The 14347-nt window shown below is 35.7% G+C and overlaps 1 protein-coding gene across 9 annotated transcripts in view; it reads left to right on the top strand.

The window, feature by feature from the left end:
• Cask (calcium/calmodulin dependent serine protein kinase) overlaps window positions 1-14347 on the top strand; it is a 224306-nt gene that overhangs the window by 102913 nt on the left and 107046 nt on the right. For all 9 annotated transcript variants that reach the window (XM_048796316.1, XM_015488115.2, XM_015488113.2 and 6 more), the window contains exons 6-7: window positions 3340-3462; window positions 10375-10458. In XM_048796316.1, the coding sequence (XP_048652273.1) occupies window positions 3340-3462; window positions 10375-10458 (207 nt within the window). The remainder of the gene's footprint in view (window positions 1-3339; window positions 3463-10374; window positions 10459-14347) is intronic.

Genomic DNA, 14347 nt, shown 5'->3' with positions numbered 1-14347 from the left:
GTGTTTGTTCAGTTACTAACTTCCTGGTTTCCAAGGCAATGTGTTTCATTCCGACAGCGTCTGGTATTTGTCTATTTTTAAAACATTGAATAGTTATTTTTATTTCTTGGTAAGAAACTTGGACTGTTCAAAATGTCCAAAAAGTAAATTATTAAAATTTCCCTATTCCTAGGGAATAGTAAAAGTATTAGCATAAGTCAGATAGATAACAGCAGCGCTATATCATAATTTCTGTACATGGGATTTGAAGCTTTGAGGTTAATAGCTTGTTTACTGTTTTATTTGGCTAATCTCACATCTCAGTTATCTTCATGGCTTTCCTTACAAGGGCCCAGGTTTTTTTAGCAGCTTAATTCAAAGTATAGATCCATCTTTGCTACCTGTGATGAAACTCGTGGGTCTTTTTTAAAAAGTATACAGTGATACGATTCTCTGAGTATTTATTATTACTTTTTATAATGGAAAATTTCAAACAAAACAATGGATGGGGGAGTACTGTTGACCATATTATATTGTTGTATTGTATACATGTATGAATATGTAACAACAAATCCCACTACTATGTATAGTTATAATACACTAATAAAAATATGGAAAAATAGTGTAGAACCCCAGTTTCAATAGTTAATATATAACCAATATTGTTTTACCTGTATTCTACATACTACTAGATTATTTTATTTTATTCATTTTATTTGGTACCAGGAATTGAACCCAGGGGAACTTAACAACTGAACCACACTCCCAGCCCTTTTTATGTTTTATTTTGAGACAGGGTCTTGCTAAGTTGCTTAGGACCTTGCTAAATTGCTGAGGCTGGCCTTGAAATTGTGATCTTCCTGCCTCAGCCTCCCAAGTTGCTAGGATTACAGGCATGCACCACCATGAACAGCCTACTAGATTATTTTAAAACAGATTTCAAAAAACAAAATTTATCACCCTGGTGGTTCTTAACAAAAGAATTTTTAACAAAATCCTTGATCTTGATGGGTATTTTCAAGAATAGTTCCATGACATATTTTAAATGTAGTATAATTAAATTATAAACTGCTACTGCTCTTAAGTGATTATTTTAATAGTACTGGGATTGGACCCAGGGGCTTGCTACCACTGAGCCTCACCCCCAGCCCTTTTTATTTTTATTTTTATTCTTATTGTTTTTTAGACAAGGTCTTGCTAAGTTGCTGAGGCTGGCCTACAACTGGTGATCCTCCTACCTCAGCTTCCTGAGTGGCTGGGATTACAGGCATGTGCTACCACACCCAGCGCTTAAGTGATTTTAATTTGACTTTTTATTCTTATTTGCTGGTTTACTTGATCTTTTAAAGTAGATGTCAGAGACTACTATTTAATTGAGATAGGTGCTAACATTTAACCTCAATTAACTTTTTTATACAGGAAAAAAGTAATATTTCCCTAACTCTATATAAAAGATGCAGTGTCATCTTATACCATGGTCACAGGTAGCCATTTGGTATCTACACAGCAATATTCTAAGCTGCTATAGCTATGGTATTTAAAAACTCAAGTTCAGAAATCTTACCACCTCTTTCAGATGATTTCTCTATCCCTTTGCTAGAAAAACAAAATCATTCAGACCATAAAGAGTACAGCAGCTCCAGGATAGGGAAGAGAGAGCAAGGCCATCTAAGACCTGTCTAGTCACTCACTTCCTTATCACAAACTGGTCATTTGATGACAATGTCAATAGGATGACAACTTTTAAACCGTCTCATGACATTCATCTTCATGGGATTTGACAAACAAAAGGGACTACTGTTTGGAATTCTGCCTGTTACCAAAAGAAAATGGAACACCTTCTAATTTTAAGAGTTGTCCTTAACATGGAATCACTTTCCCCTCCACATCTACATCTACAAGCACAAAACCTCACCTTAGCCAGAACTAAGTGGCTTTGCTAGCTGTTAGCTAAATTGGAATGATTCACTTGTAACTGTGATACGAATACTGTGATTTCATTTGGCCTAAAATTGTTGTGGAGATTATGCTCCATCTTTCTCCCTTAGATGGTCCCATGGGTCTCTACTGGTGAAACCCAAGGGCCTTGGGCTGTGGGTAAAGCTCAGTGGGAGAGCACTTGCCTACCCAGACATGGGGCCTTGGGTTCCATCCCCAGTGCACACTCAAGAAAAAAGCTGTGACATTGCTTGATGCCCCTAGTACCAGGCAGCTCCCATAAGCTCACCTAATTAAGCAGCTTCCTGATGCTGAAAATCGGGAACGAGACTCTGTTCCATCTTTACCTCCTGTCTGTACTCTCTTCCCAGACCCAAGCCCTGATTTCTGGCCTCAGACATAGCCCCTTTCCCAGGTACCTTCCAATATTTTCCTCACAGACCCAAGCTTTTTTCAGAAGTCTTTCGAATAACTCATAATTCTTTTTATTTGATTTTAGTAAAATTACCATGTGGCTTAATTTTCTTATCTCCAAGAGACAAACTTCACTGAGGACAACATACAAGTGAATTGGTTATTTTGTAGGGCAATGATAATGGTATATTTCCCCTTATATACTGAAATTGACATACTCTGACCAAAATATCCTATTAATAATTTTTCCTAGCTTCACAATTGCTGCTGATCCCCAGTTTTAAAAACATGTTTTGAAATGTTTCTTCAAGCACAGTGATGTATGTGGCTCAGGAGGCTGAAGCAAAAGGATTACGATTTCAAACCCAGCCTCAGCAATTTAGCAAGGCCCTAAGCAACTTAGTGGGATTATGTCTCAAAAAATCAAAAGGGCAAGGGGGATGTAGCTCAGTGGTTACACACTCCTGGATTCAACCTCCAGTACCCAAATAAATAAATAAAGTATTTCAAAAAAAAAAAAGTTACATAAAAATGTTTCTATGGTGGAAGGAGAAAAAGAGTAAAGTATAATGATCATATTAAAAAAAATAATAACAAATAAATAAATAAATAAATAAAGTATTTCTTTAAATCTTAATTTTTTATTTTAGTCCTTTTGGGATCAAGTTATTCTATCTAGACTCTTTAGCTGAGGATCTAAAGGTAGAAACCGGTTAGCATTCTATCCTTTGATTATTGAAAATATTATCATAACAACAAGAACATGTATGGAATATTTACTGATGCAAATTCTCATATAGTGAACAATAACACGAACAAAGAATTGCATTTAAAATAAGCTGTTTAATGCATTTAATTGCATTAAAAATAAGCCTTTTAAAATGAGATTTCTGTTCTTTGCTCTGAGAATTTTTTATTCACACTGAAGCAATATAAGAATATTAAATAAGAGTAAATGTTAACTTCTTACTGAAGATAACTATGTAGTCATCCTTTTCTCCTCCCCAGATGAATCCTCGGCAGTGGAGCCATATCTCTGAAAGTGCCAAAGACCTAGTACGTCGCATGCTGATGCTGGATCCAGCTGAAAGAATCACCGTTTATGAAGCACTGAATCACCCATGGCTTAAGGTATAGGAGCTCACAGGTCACCGCCCACACTGTTTGAACACTTCCAATGACAGCAGTGTATTGATCTAGAAGGTGGCCCTTTTTTACCTTTTCTTCTTTCTGAGATTATCCCATTTCTTTTCTTCCTCTTGTTGGTCATTCCTGTGCATCATCTGTGAACAATCTAGTGGCATTCAGCTAGTATACAGAGAATACAAAAGCAGATGAAGATGGAATATATGAGGAAAGAAGGCCTATTTTCCCTCTGCCAACACATGTTCCAAGAGATGTAACATGAACGACTGAAATTACAACAGATTACAACAAATTAATTATCCTTTTTTTTTTTGATAGTGGGATTGAACTCCTTTATTTCAGGTGTGATATGTTCTTTACAACCTTAACTGCTTTTCCATAGAAACTAGATATGAATTTACTGTCTTAGGGAAGAGGCTCATTTTAAAAATCCTTCCCATATCCCATCCTCCAATGAGTATTAAGAAAAATTATAAGTTGAGACACCAATGAAACAGTACTGTTTGATTGAAACATTACCCAGTTCAAGCCAGGTGTGATAGCTCATGACTGTAATTCCAGCAGCTCAGGAGGCTGAGTCAGGAAGATCACGAGTTCAAAGCCAGCCTCAGCAACTTAGCAAGGCCCTAAGCAATTTAGCAAGACCTTGTCTCAAAATAAAACATAAAAAGGGGCTGGGTATGTGGTTCAGTGGTAAAGTGCCCCCTAGGTTCAGTCCCTAGTACCACAAAACAAACAAAAAGCATTAAACAGTTTAGTAATTCCAGGAAATTCTCACTTTATAGATAGGAAAATGAATGTTCAGAGAAGTTAAGAGACTTGTCCCCTGCCCTCTCCCCCACAAAATAATCTTGCCCCAAGTTTCAGAAGTTGTCATTAGTGAGGCCAGAATTTTAATTCAGCTTACTAAGACCCTGTCGCTTGTATAGATCCTGTCCCTTTTACCTACATGATGACATTGCTCCAACAACTTTCCCCTTTCCTTCATCATCAGTTTTCTGTCTCTTTTGGTCCCAGCATCCTATAATTTATTTTTATTTCTTACATTTACACACATATCCCTTCTCTTGATCCTGCAGCCCCCTCTAGCTTCTGCCTCTATTTTCTGATTCCCTTTCAAAACCCTTAGAAAGAGTTGTCTGTACTTAGATCTTCCAATTTCTCCCGTCCCTTCCTCTGGAACTGATACTAGTCAAGGTCATAATCCTACCAATTCCATTAAGAAAGCTTTTGTTGGGCTGGGACTGAGGGCCCAGTGGTAGGGCCCTTGCCTAGCATGTGTGAGGCCCCGGGGTGTCATCCTTGCATCACAAACAAAATGAAACAAAAAAAATTTTCATAGCTCTTATCAAGTCACCACTGACCTTTATATTACTAAATTTGGTAGTCAAATTCCAGAGCTTGTCCTTCTTGGCCTATGAGCAACATTTTTTTTTTTTTTGTACTAGGAATTGAACCCAGGGGTGCTTAACCACTGAGCCACATCCCCAGCCCTATTTTAAGATAGAGTCTTGCTAAGTTGCTTAGAGCTTTGCTAAATTGCTGAGATGGGCTTTGACCTCCACCCCCCAAAGCTGCTGGGATTACAGGCGTGTGCCACCAGGCCTGGCCTATCAGCAACATTTGACAAGCATTCTTCTGAAGCTCTTATCTTCCCTAGGCTTCTAGGCTACCTTTTCTCCTGGTTTGTCTTCTGCTACCCTGGCTGCTCTTCCTCAGTACTTACTGATTTGTCCTTGTGTCCCCTAAACCCCCTCTTCACAGTGGAGTGCCACCGGCCTCTGTCCTTGCTTCTCCTTTTTTTCTCAATCTATACTCAGTCGCTTGACTAGACTCATCCAGTCTGACAGGCCTTAAATGCTATCTGTACACTGATGTCTCCTGAATCCAGGCCTCTCCCCTGAAGTATTCTTTCTTAATCTGTTCTACAGCTTGACTTCCTAATACCTTTCTGATTTCACCCTTTCCTGCTCTCTCTTCTCTCACTCAGTTCCCATAATGTCGGCCTCCTTGCTAATTCTCAGACCACAGGTACATTCTTGCCTTAGTGCCCTGTTTTAACCATGTCCTTTCTCTAGAGCATTCTGCCCCCGTATGTCTTCATGGCTTGTTTCTTCACCATCTTCAGATCTTTGCTTAGATACCAGCTTCTTATTAGAACCTTCTCTGAACACTATTTAAAATGTGGGAGAAGGAATGCCCCTTGCCTCCAAAATTCCCTATTTTCCTTTCCTGACTTATTTTTCTCTATAGCAATAGTCTCCATAAGATGTACTTAAATCTTACTTGTTTGTTAATTGTCCTAGCTGCACAAGGGTAGGAATTTTCAACTCTGGTTCACTTCTGTATAAACCTGGAAAGTATCTGGCACATAGTATGTGATTGATAAATACTTATGATTTAGTGACTGGCTGGATGTTCATTATATTATACCATGCTTCTTCCCCAGAACTTGTGTAAAACAATAAAATAACATAAAATGTAGATTAATAATGTATCTTAGTGATATGAAATAATATTAATTGAAAATTTTAGGGTATACAGTGACTCCAGATTGTCTTTAAGAATACAACTTCTCATATATTCATTCAACATTCTGATATTCAGTACTAGTTATTCCCAGTTTTTCCATGAAAACAGTGGTAAACAGTTCTTAGATACTTTTTTAATGTTTTTTTTTCCTCCCAGATATGAAAATGAACAGTTTAGACAGGATTCCTATTTCTCCCTTGTTTTTCTCTAATGGGGATATTTTGTTCTTTAGAAGCTAGTCAAAATACCAAATAGCGATGAAAATGGCAGCCACTTTAGTCATTTTTTAAATCCTTTAGAAAATGTTTTAGCATTATATACTATATATGTTCACAGTAACTTTCATTATCAAAGCTTTCTTGGCCAGTAACATTTGTTTTTGGAAACACTTGCCCCTGCCAACAATGATAGTTCTTATTCTAAGTAAACTAAGCTTAATACATTATAGATTTCTGGCACCAGAAAGAAAAAGACAAGAAGTGTCGTTAACTTAAACAAAAAGGTCCAGAAGGCTGTTTGAGCTCAATGTTGTGAGCTGTATCTGAAATACGGATGAACTTCACTGGTTATGTGTCCTCTGAAGGATTCAATAAGATTCAGTGAGGTCATCTAGCTGGTGGGAGTGGTTTTCTGTCACCTTTCAATACTTGTCCATGTGTATCTGTAACTCATTTCAGTGAATGTAAGTGGTGTTGATTTAGAATTCTAGGCTAATGTTTAAACAGTGACTTAATTATGAAGAAGTCCTGAATAACTGCAAAGTGAAGAAATAAGATGATGAAAACTCTCAAAATGAAGAGTACCCAGTCATAACACCCTCGCTTTGCATCAAAAAAAGAAAAAGACAATTAATTCTTTGATAAAACAAACCCAAAGAAGGCTTATTTAATTAGTTCATGTCAAAAAAGAATTTGAGATTAGACCAAGTAATATGTGAATGTCTTATAATTGTTAAAATATACCTATTTAACACCTTTATCTATCCAAATTAATGAGACTTGCTCATTCCCCCCCCCCCAAAAAAAAGAGGCCAATGGAGATTATACTTTCCTCACAGATGGTTGAATTCTTTTTACACATTTTGTATATGTAGGCTATAAAGTTTATTGGCTAATAAAGGGTATTTATATCAGGCTTATTGATTTGAATTTTGGAAAAATCAATCAACACACCCATTAAATATGTATTTCGCCTCTAGTGTGCCCAAAGGACTATGAACCATGTATTTTCTATTAAAGTACAGGAAACATTGCTATGGAAATTTTCTGAATTCATATCACATTATTAGTGTCAGGAGGGATTTTAATCCAGAAAAATATTATATTTACTCTTGCCTCATTTGGGCTTTTGGTGTTGCTTGTTTTCTGGAAAGAGATACCTTAATAAACTCTGAAAAATCTTGTGGGTTTTGTCTACTTAGAAAATATCAGAATTCATAATTAAAACATGACTTTATTTTTTGGACTTTGTCCTTATCTCTTTGTCTACTTCACATTAGTGAATGCTGAATGGAAAGGAGACTCACTAGACATAGAATTCATGGTCAGAGATTCAGTAAACTTCCCAGTCTGCTAGAGAGAAGAACACATAGCCAGGCTATAAAATAGATTTTCTTTCTTTATTTTTATTTTTGTTTTCTTTTTTTTTCCCATTACTAAAGATTAAACCCAGGGGTGCTATACCACTGAGCTACATCCCCAGTTTTTTTTTAATTTTTCATTTTGAGACAGGGTCTCACTAAATTGCCCAGATTGGCTTTGAACTTGTGCCCCTCCTGCTTCAGCCTTCTGAATCTCTGGGATTGCAAGGAATGCACCATGCCCTGCTACATTTTCATAGTAGTAATAGAATCTAAAGACACAGAGAAGATTCTGTTCTTCAGGGACAGCCATTCTCAGTGGCCTTTTCTTGAGGCTCATTTTGTCTGCCCTCTCCGTCCTTGGAGTTCCCAAGTTGAAAGCTGCTCTCACACCCAGGCTCATATATGTTAGGAGGCAAAAAATTCTGACACTGTCATCACAGGATTGCCCCTTGAATCCTGGTATCCCTACCCAGTCTGCCTTCTTTTCTCCAATTTTCAAAGCATTCCATTAGTTGCTTTATATACCATACCAGAAGCTTTTAGTGTAATTGGTAGAGGTGAAATATGCTTGTTCTGTCTAGTCATTTTAGCACTTTACTTTTGAATCAATTTCCTTATCAATGACTCTGATTCCAACAGTACACTCTAAGTGTTCATTCTGTTGAATGTGAAATATTTTTAAAATCAACTCCATGGACTGGGAGTGTACTCAGTAGTAGAACACTTACTAGCATGTGTGAAGCCCTGGGTTCCATCTCCAGCACTGGAGGTGGGGGAGGATCAACTGAAGTACCCATTTGGTGCTCTAGAATCCAGACATGTCATGCATCTTTCAGGCTGCTTGCCCCCATCTTCTCAACTCAGTTGGTATCAGACTTCCAGTTGCTCACATTAAAAAGATTTGTGTGTGATGGTACTATTGACTTTTCTCTTTCTCTCACACCCCACATCCAATCTATCAGAAAATTCAATTCTCTCTACCTGCAAACTATATACAGAATTAAGATCTTCTATTATCTGAAAGATGCTATAAAGAGAATGAAAAACCAAACCACAGACTAAATATTTGAAAATTATATATCTAATAAAGGGCTGATATTCTAGAATATGTAAAGAATTCTCAAACCTCAGTAAGAAGAAAACATACAACACAATTCAAAATGGGAGACAATTGAACAGACACTTAAACAAAGAAGACATACAGATGGCAGATAAGCACAGACAAAAATGTTCAGCATTATTAGTCATTAGGGAAATAGGAATTAATACCACAATGAGATACCTGCACACATGTGTTAGAATGACTAAAATTTTAAAAATACCAAATGTTGGCAAGGATGTAGAACAACTGGAACTCATGCAGTGCTAGTGGGAATATAGAATGGTACAGCCACTTTGGAAAACAGTTTGATAGCTTCTTAAAAAGCTAAATATATTCCTATCAGATGGCCCAGCCATTCTGCTCCTTATTATTTACCTAAAAGAAATGGCATATTTATACAAAGACTTGTATATGAATGTTTATAAGAAGCTTTATATGTAATACTCAAAAATTGAAAACAACCCAGGGCCCAACAGTAGATGAAAGGATAAATTATGGTACATCTGTACAATGGAATATCACTCAGCAATAAAATGGAATGAATTGTTGATATATACAATGTAGATAAATTCAGAATTATTATGCTGAGTAAGGCAATAATGAGCATATACTGCATGATTCTACTTATATAAAGTTCTAGGAAAAGCAAACTATAGTGATAGAAAATAAATTGGTGGTTTTCTGAGAGGGAGGGAGGATTGCAAGGAGTTATGAGCAAAATTTACATATATATATATGTTGTAGGTGAACACAATACCTTAATTTTATTTTTATGTGATGCTGAGTATTGAATCCAGTGCCTCACATGTGCTAGGCTAGTGCTCTACCACTGAGCCACAACCTCAGCCCATGAGCAAACTTTTGAGACTGGTGGATATATTCATTGTCTTGATTGTAGTGATGACTTTATGGTTGTAGACATGTGTCACAAATTATCAAATGGTACATCATCCATCAGGCAGTGAAGGAGATCCCGTATGGGGAAAATGGTTGAATTAGATGGCCTTAAAAACTTTTTCCTGGTTGAAAGATTTTGTTGTATTTATCTATTGATCTATCTGTCTATCTATCTATCTATTATTTAGTTTTTGTACCAGGGATTGAACCCAGAGGTGCTTAGCCATTGAGCCACATACCCAGCCCTTTTTTATATTTTATTTAGAGACAGGGTGTCTCTGAGTTGCTTAGGGCCTTGCTAAATTGCAGAGGCTGGCTTTGAACTCACAATCCTCCTGCCTCAGCCTCCCAAGCTGCTTGGATTACAGGTGTGCACAACCATGCCCAATGATTTTGTGGTTTTTATACTTCAGTTATTTCTGACCCTAAATCAGTTGTAAGGTTAATTTTTCAAATGCTCATTTTACCTGACAAAACTCACACCAAATGTAACTTCATACATTCATAATCATTATGACTATTTTAGTTACATACCTGAAAATTAAAGTCTTTTATTATTTTAGTCCTTTATTATTGCTAAAAATAAAATATTACTTTATTATCCATTTTAACCCCCATATCCCTCATTTCAGAGTATTTATCAATATCATGGGATAAAGTCTGCAATCTCCTAGGATTCAATCTGAGCTTTACATTTAAGAATCTGGACTTTATCATTTGTTATATATTGTTTCTTCAGTCTTCAAAATGGTTATGTATGTTCATTATCTTTCTTCTTTTATAGGAGCGAGATCGTTATGCCTACAAGATTCATCTTCCAGAAACAGTAGAACAACTGAGGAAATTCAATGCAAGGAGGAAACTTAAGGTAAGTTAAATCAGAAACGAGGCAAGCAGATACGGTAGATGACGATCTTCTTAACAATCTTTTCATTCTGTTTTGTTGCCCTTCAGTGTATTCTAGTGTTGGCTATTGTTTTTGTTAAAGCTAAATTCTCATTTCCAAAAATTACCACCATTTCAACAATATTTTGGTTTTTAAAATCCATTAATATCTCAGTATGAATCTAAAACAAATTTTAATAACTAGAAGATACATTTTATTTTAGAAGTTTTCCCCTTAAAATTCATTGCAGAGATATAGTTAATATTATCATACATTATTATTAAATATTAATCTAGGATGCTTTTTCAAACTTTAATATTTTGACAGAAAATGTGAATTTAGTTCAATGGAAATAACACTGAATTAACATTCAATCTAGGATTGATTCCCCATCACAAAGCAATAAATAAAATCCCTTGATCTACTAGGAAATATTTTCAGGTCACTTTTCTTACCTTCCTTCCTTTATTTTTTCTAGACATCTTTCTCTCTCTTGCCTCTCTCCCTATCCTTTATCCCATCAAAAAAAATAATAATTACCCCACATGGAGAGTCCACTTAACTTCAAAAGGTTCTGAAAAGACCCAACATTAAATAGTGGAGTCTTTCCAGCATTAGAAGAAAATTATATGGAGCAATACTATCCTGCCCCATTCCACCCTAGGGTAATAGGAAAACTATTATATTATGGCATTAAAATTCATTTATATTTGACCTACTTTTGATACAGAAAATGTTGACTCTGCTCTTTAAGGAGCTGATTGTTTAGTAGTCCTCTTTATTCATGTGACTCCTACCAACTATAAAACCTTTCTTCTGAAGTACTTTCAGATGCATCATAAATTGCAATAATATCATTAATCTGTTATTATTCAACTCCTAACATATATGAATGATTTTATACAACTCCAAGTTTGTAAGAACATTTATATTAATTTTGGGAAAACTTATCAATCTACAATATTATACTGTAAAGCTGAAATGTTCAACATGGTATCCGGTAGCTACATGCAGCTATTTAAATTTAAATTAATTGAAATTAAATAAAATTCAAGGGTCAGTTCCCTATTCACACTAGCACATTTCAAGTGTTCAACAACCACTTATGGCTAGTGACTATATTTTGGACTGTACAGATATATAACATTCCTATGATTGCAAAAGGTTCCATTGAATGGTGGTGCCATAGAACAAGGTAAATTTTAACATATCATTGTTGATGAGTATTCCCATTTAAGCTTTTCTCCTAGTTGTTTTTATAGTCAAGAGTTTAAACTGACTCTTCTCTATTTGCTTTTTAAAAACCTTTGGCCAAAGTGATTTTTTTAAAATACTTTTTTAGTTGTAGATGGACACAATGTATTTATTTATTTATTTTTATGTGGTGCTGAGGATCGAACCCAGTGCCTCACCCATGCAAGGCAAGTGCTCTCTCTACCACTGAGCCACAACCCCAGCTACAAAGTAATTATGCCATTTTTGAGATGGTGCCCAAAGAAGTTTCCCAAGACTATTTTTCCCTTTGGTCTGATATCCACCTGAGCCATCAACCTACAAAAGAATAAAAGTCTTATCATTCCTAGTGAAATTTACTCAGCTATATTTGAAGTTAGTTTTCTTCTCAAAGAAACTGTTCATTGTACGTCTATCTTAACTCTGCCCTAAGTCTTTTAAACTCCTAACGTGGCTTTGGTCTCATGTGATGTAACACTATGCAGGGCTGAACCTGCCATTGCCTAGGTACAGATATTTCACCATCCAAGAGACATTCTGTTCTTCTCCCAGTGCCGCAGAATCAGACTTAGGCCTAAAATAGCCAAAGTGGTGACTAAGATTCATTTGGACAGGGCCAAGCTGTCACAGCAGAGAGGGGTCATGTGGATTTACCACATCCCTTTGCAGGGCTATTTAAAGTTTTAAGACCCGCCAAACAACCTAGAATTAAGAACATCAGCAGGGTCAATACTGAATTTTTTTTCAGCTTTTTCTGGTAAGGCTGTATTCTATGGAGTAGCTCAGCCACCCCATTAAAACAGGTTACATCTGCCTTCCTCCAGGAACTCATTCTCATTCTGTCTCTCCAGCAAACTTCTGGAACAAAGATGGCAATTTCCCTGGCTTTCAGAGCCCACCATACAGCTGATTTTCTCAAATGAACAGTGAGGTGCCCATCCTACCCAGACACTGTTTTTAAGTTCCTCAAATAGTAGGAGACAACCTAATTTCTAGAACTCCCTTGGAAACGATTATAAAGAAAATTCACTGAAATCTGTAGAAAACCGCTTTTGCTACTTAGTCAACAAAATTTTTAGTGTCATTGGCAAAAAGGAAAAGGAAAAAGTGGGCTCTCAAATTGTATTGCCTTTTGTGTATCTTGATTCTGACACTTCCTAGCTGTGTAGCCTTGAACACATTAGCTAAACTTTCTGTGCCTCTATTTCTTTATGTATAAAATGGGTATGATGATAAAAATTAATTCATAGGTTGAATCAGTATATTTTTACAAAAGTTGTAGTAAGTGCTTCATAAATATTATTTGCTATTAACTTTGTGATTGCTGTTGATGTATTATTATGATTTTAATGTTAATACCTTTGATTGGGTACACTGTAAACAATTGTAATTCCTGAATGGGCATTCTAGACCATTTTAGCTTTTTGCCAGTCATTGGCTGTAACATTTTTGTGGGTTTTGAAAGTTTTTTAAAAATTTCACTGAGTAATCTCAACTCTTGTATTTCTTCCAAAGTAATTGTAGTTAGATTTTTTGATCGTTTTTATCATCATTTCCCTCACAGTATTTAGAAGGAGAAACTCTTACACTTACACTGTAATATTCAGCTCCTTTCCATTGTTTTCCTCTACTATCACATCTATTATATAACATATTATAGTTCCTCTTATCCATAGGGGATATATTACGAAACAGTGGGTGCTTGAAACCACAGATAGTACAAAACTCTATATATACTGTTAGTTCCTATACAATACATACCTCTGATAAAGAATAATTTATAAATTAGCCCCAGAAAGAGATGAACAACAATAACTAATAATACATTTGAATACTTATAATAATATTATATATTATAATAAAAGTTATTTAAGACATATGGATTATTAATTTCTGCAACTTTCCATTCAGTATTTTTATACCAAGGCTGACCATAGGTAAGCAAAATCATGGCTAAAGGGGAATTACTATACACTTTTCTTGTGTGGTCCCTGGACCAGCAGCATCAGCCTCATCTGGGATCTTGTTAGAAATACTAAGGAATCTACCAAAAAACTATCAGAAATAACAAGTTCAGTAAGGTAACAGAATACAAGATCAATATATAAAATTGAATTATATTTCTATATATGAGCAATGAACATGCTTAAAGTGACATTAAGAAAAATTCCAACCATGATAGCTTCAAAAACTAATGAAATACTTAAGAAAAATATGAAAAAAGACTAACAATGCTGAGAGTAATTAAAGATCTGAATGGAGGGGCTGGGACTATGGCTCAGTGGTAGAGCCCTCGCCTAGCACATGTGAGGCACTGGGTTCAAGCCTCAGAACTACATAAAAGATGAATAAAGATATTGTCTATCTACAACTAAAAAATAAAGATATTTTTTAAAAAGATCTGAATGGAGAAGTATTTAATATTCATGGATTGGAAGATTCAATATTATTAAGATGACAGTTCTTCCCAAATTGATGCATAGATTCACCATAATCCCTATCAAAATTTACATGGAAATGTAAAGTTTCCAGAATAGCTAAAACAGTCTTGAAAAAAAGGACAAAGTTGGAAGACTCATGCTTTTCATTTTGGGCATTTACTATAAAGCTGCAGTTATAAGGACACTGGTGGGGGGGG

The sequence above is a fragment of the Marmota marmota genome, unplaced genomic scaffold, assembly GCF_001458135.2.
Source record: "Marmota marmota marmota unplaced genomic scaffold, marMar, whole genome shotgun sequence".
Lineage (NCBI taxonomy): Eukaryota > Metazoa > Chordata > Mammalia > Rodentia > Sciuridae > Marmota > Marmota marmota.
The sequence above is the reverse complement of the archived record's forward strand: the minus strand, read 5'-3'. Positions and strand labels throughout refer to the sequence as shown.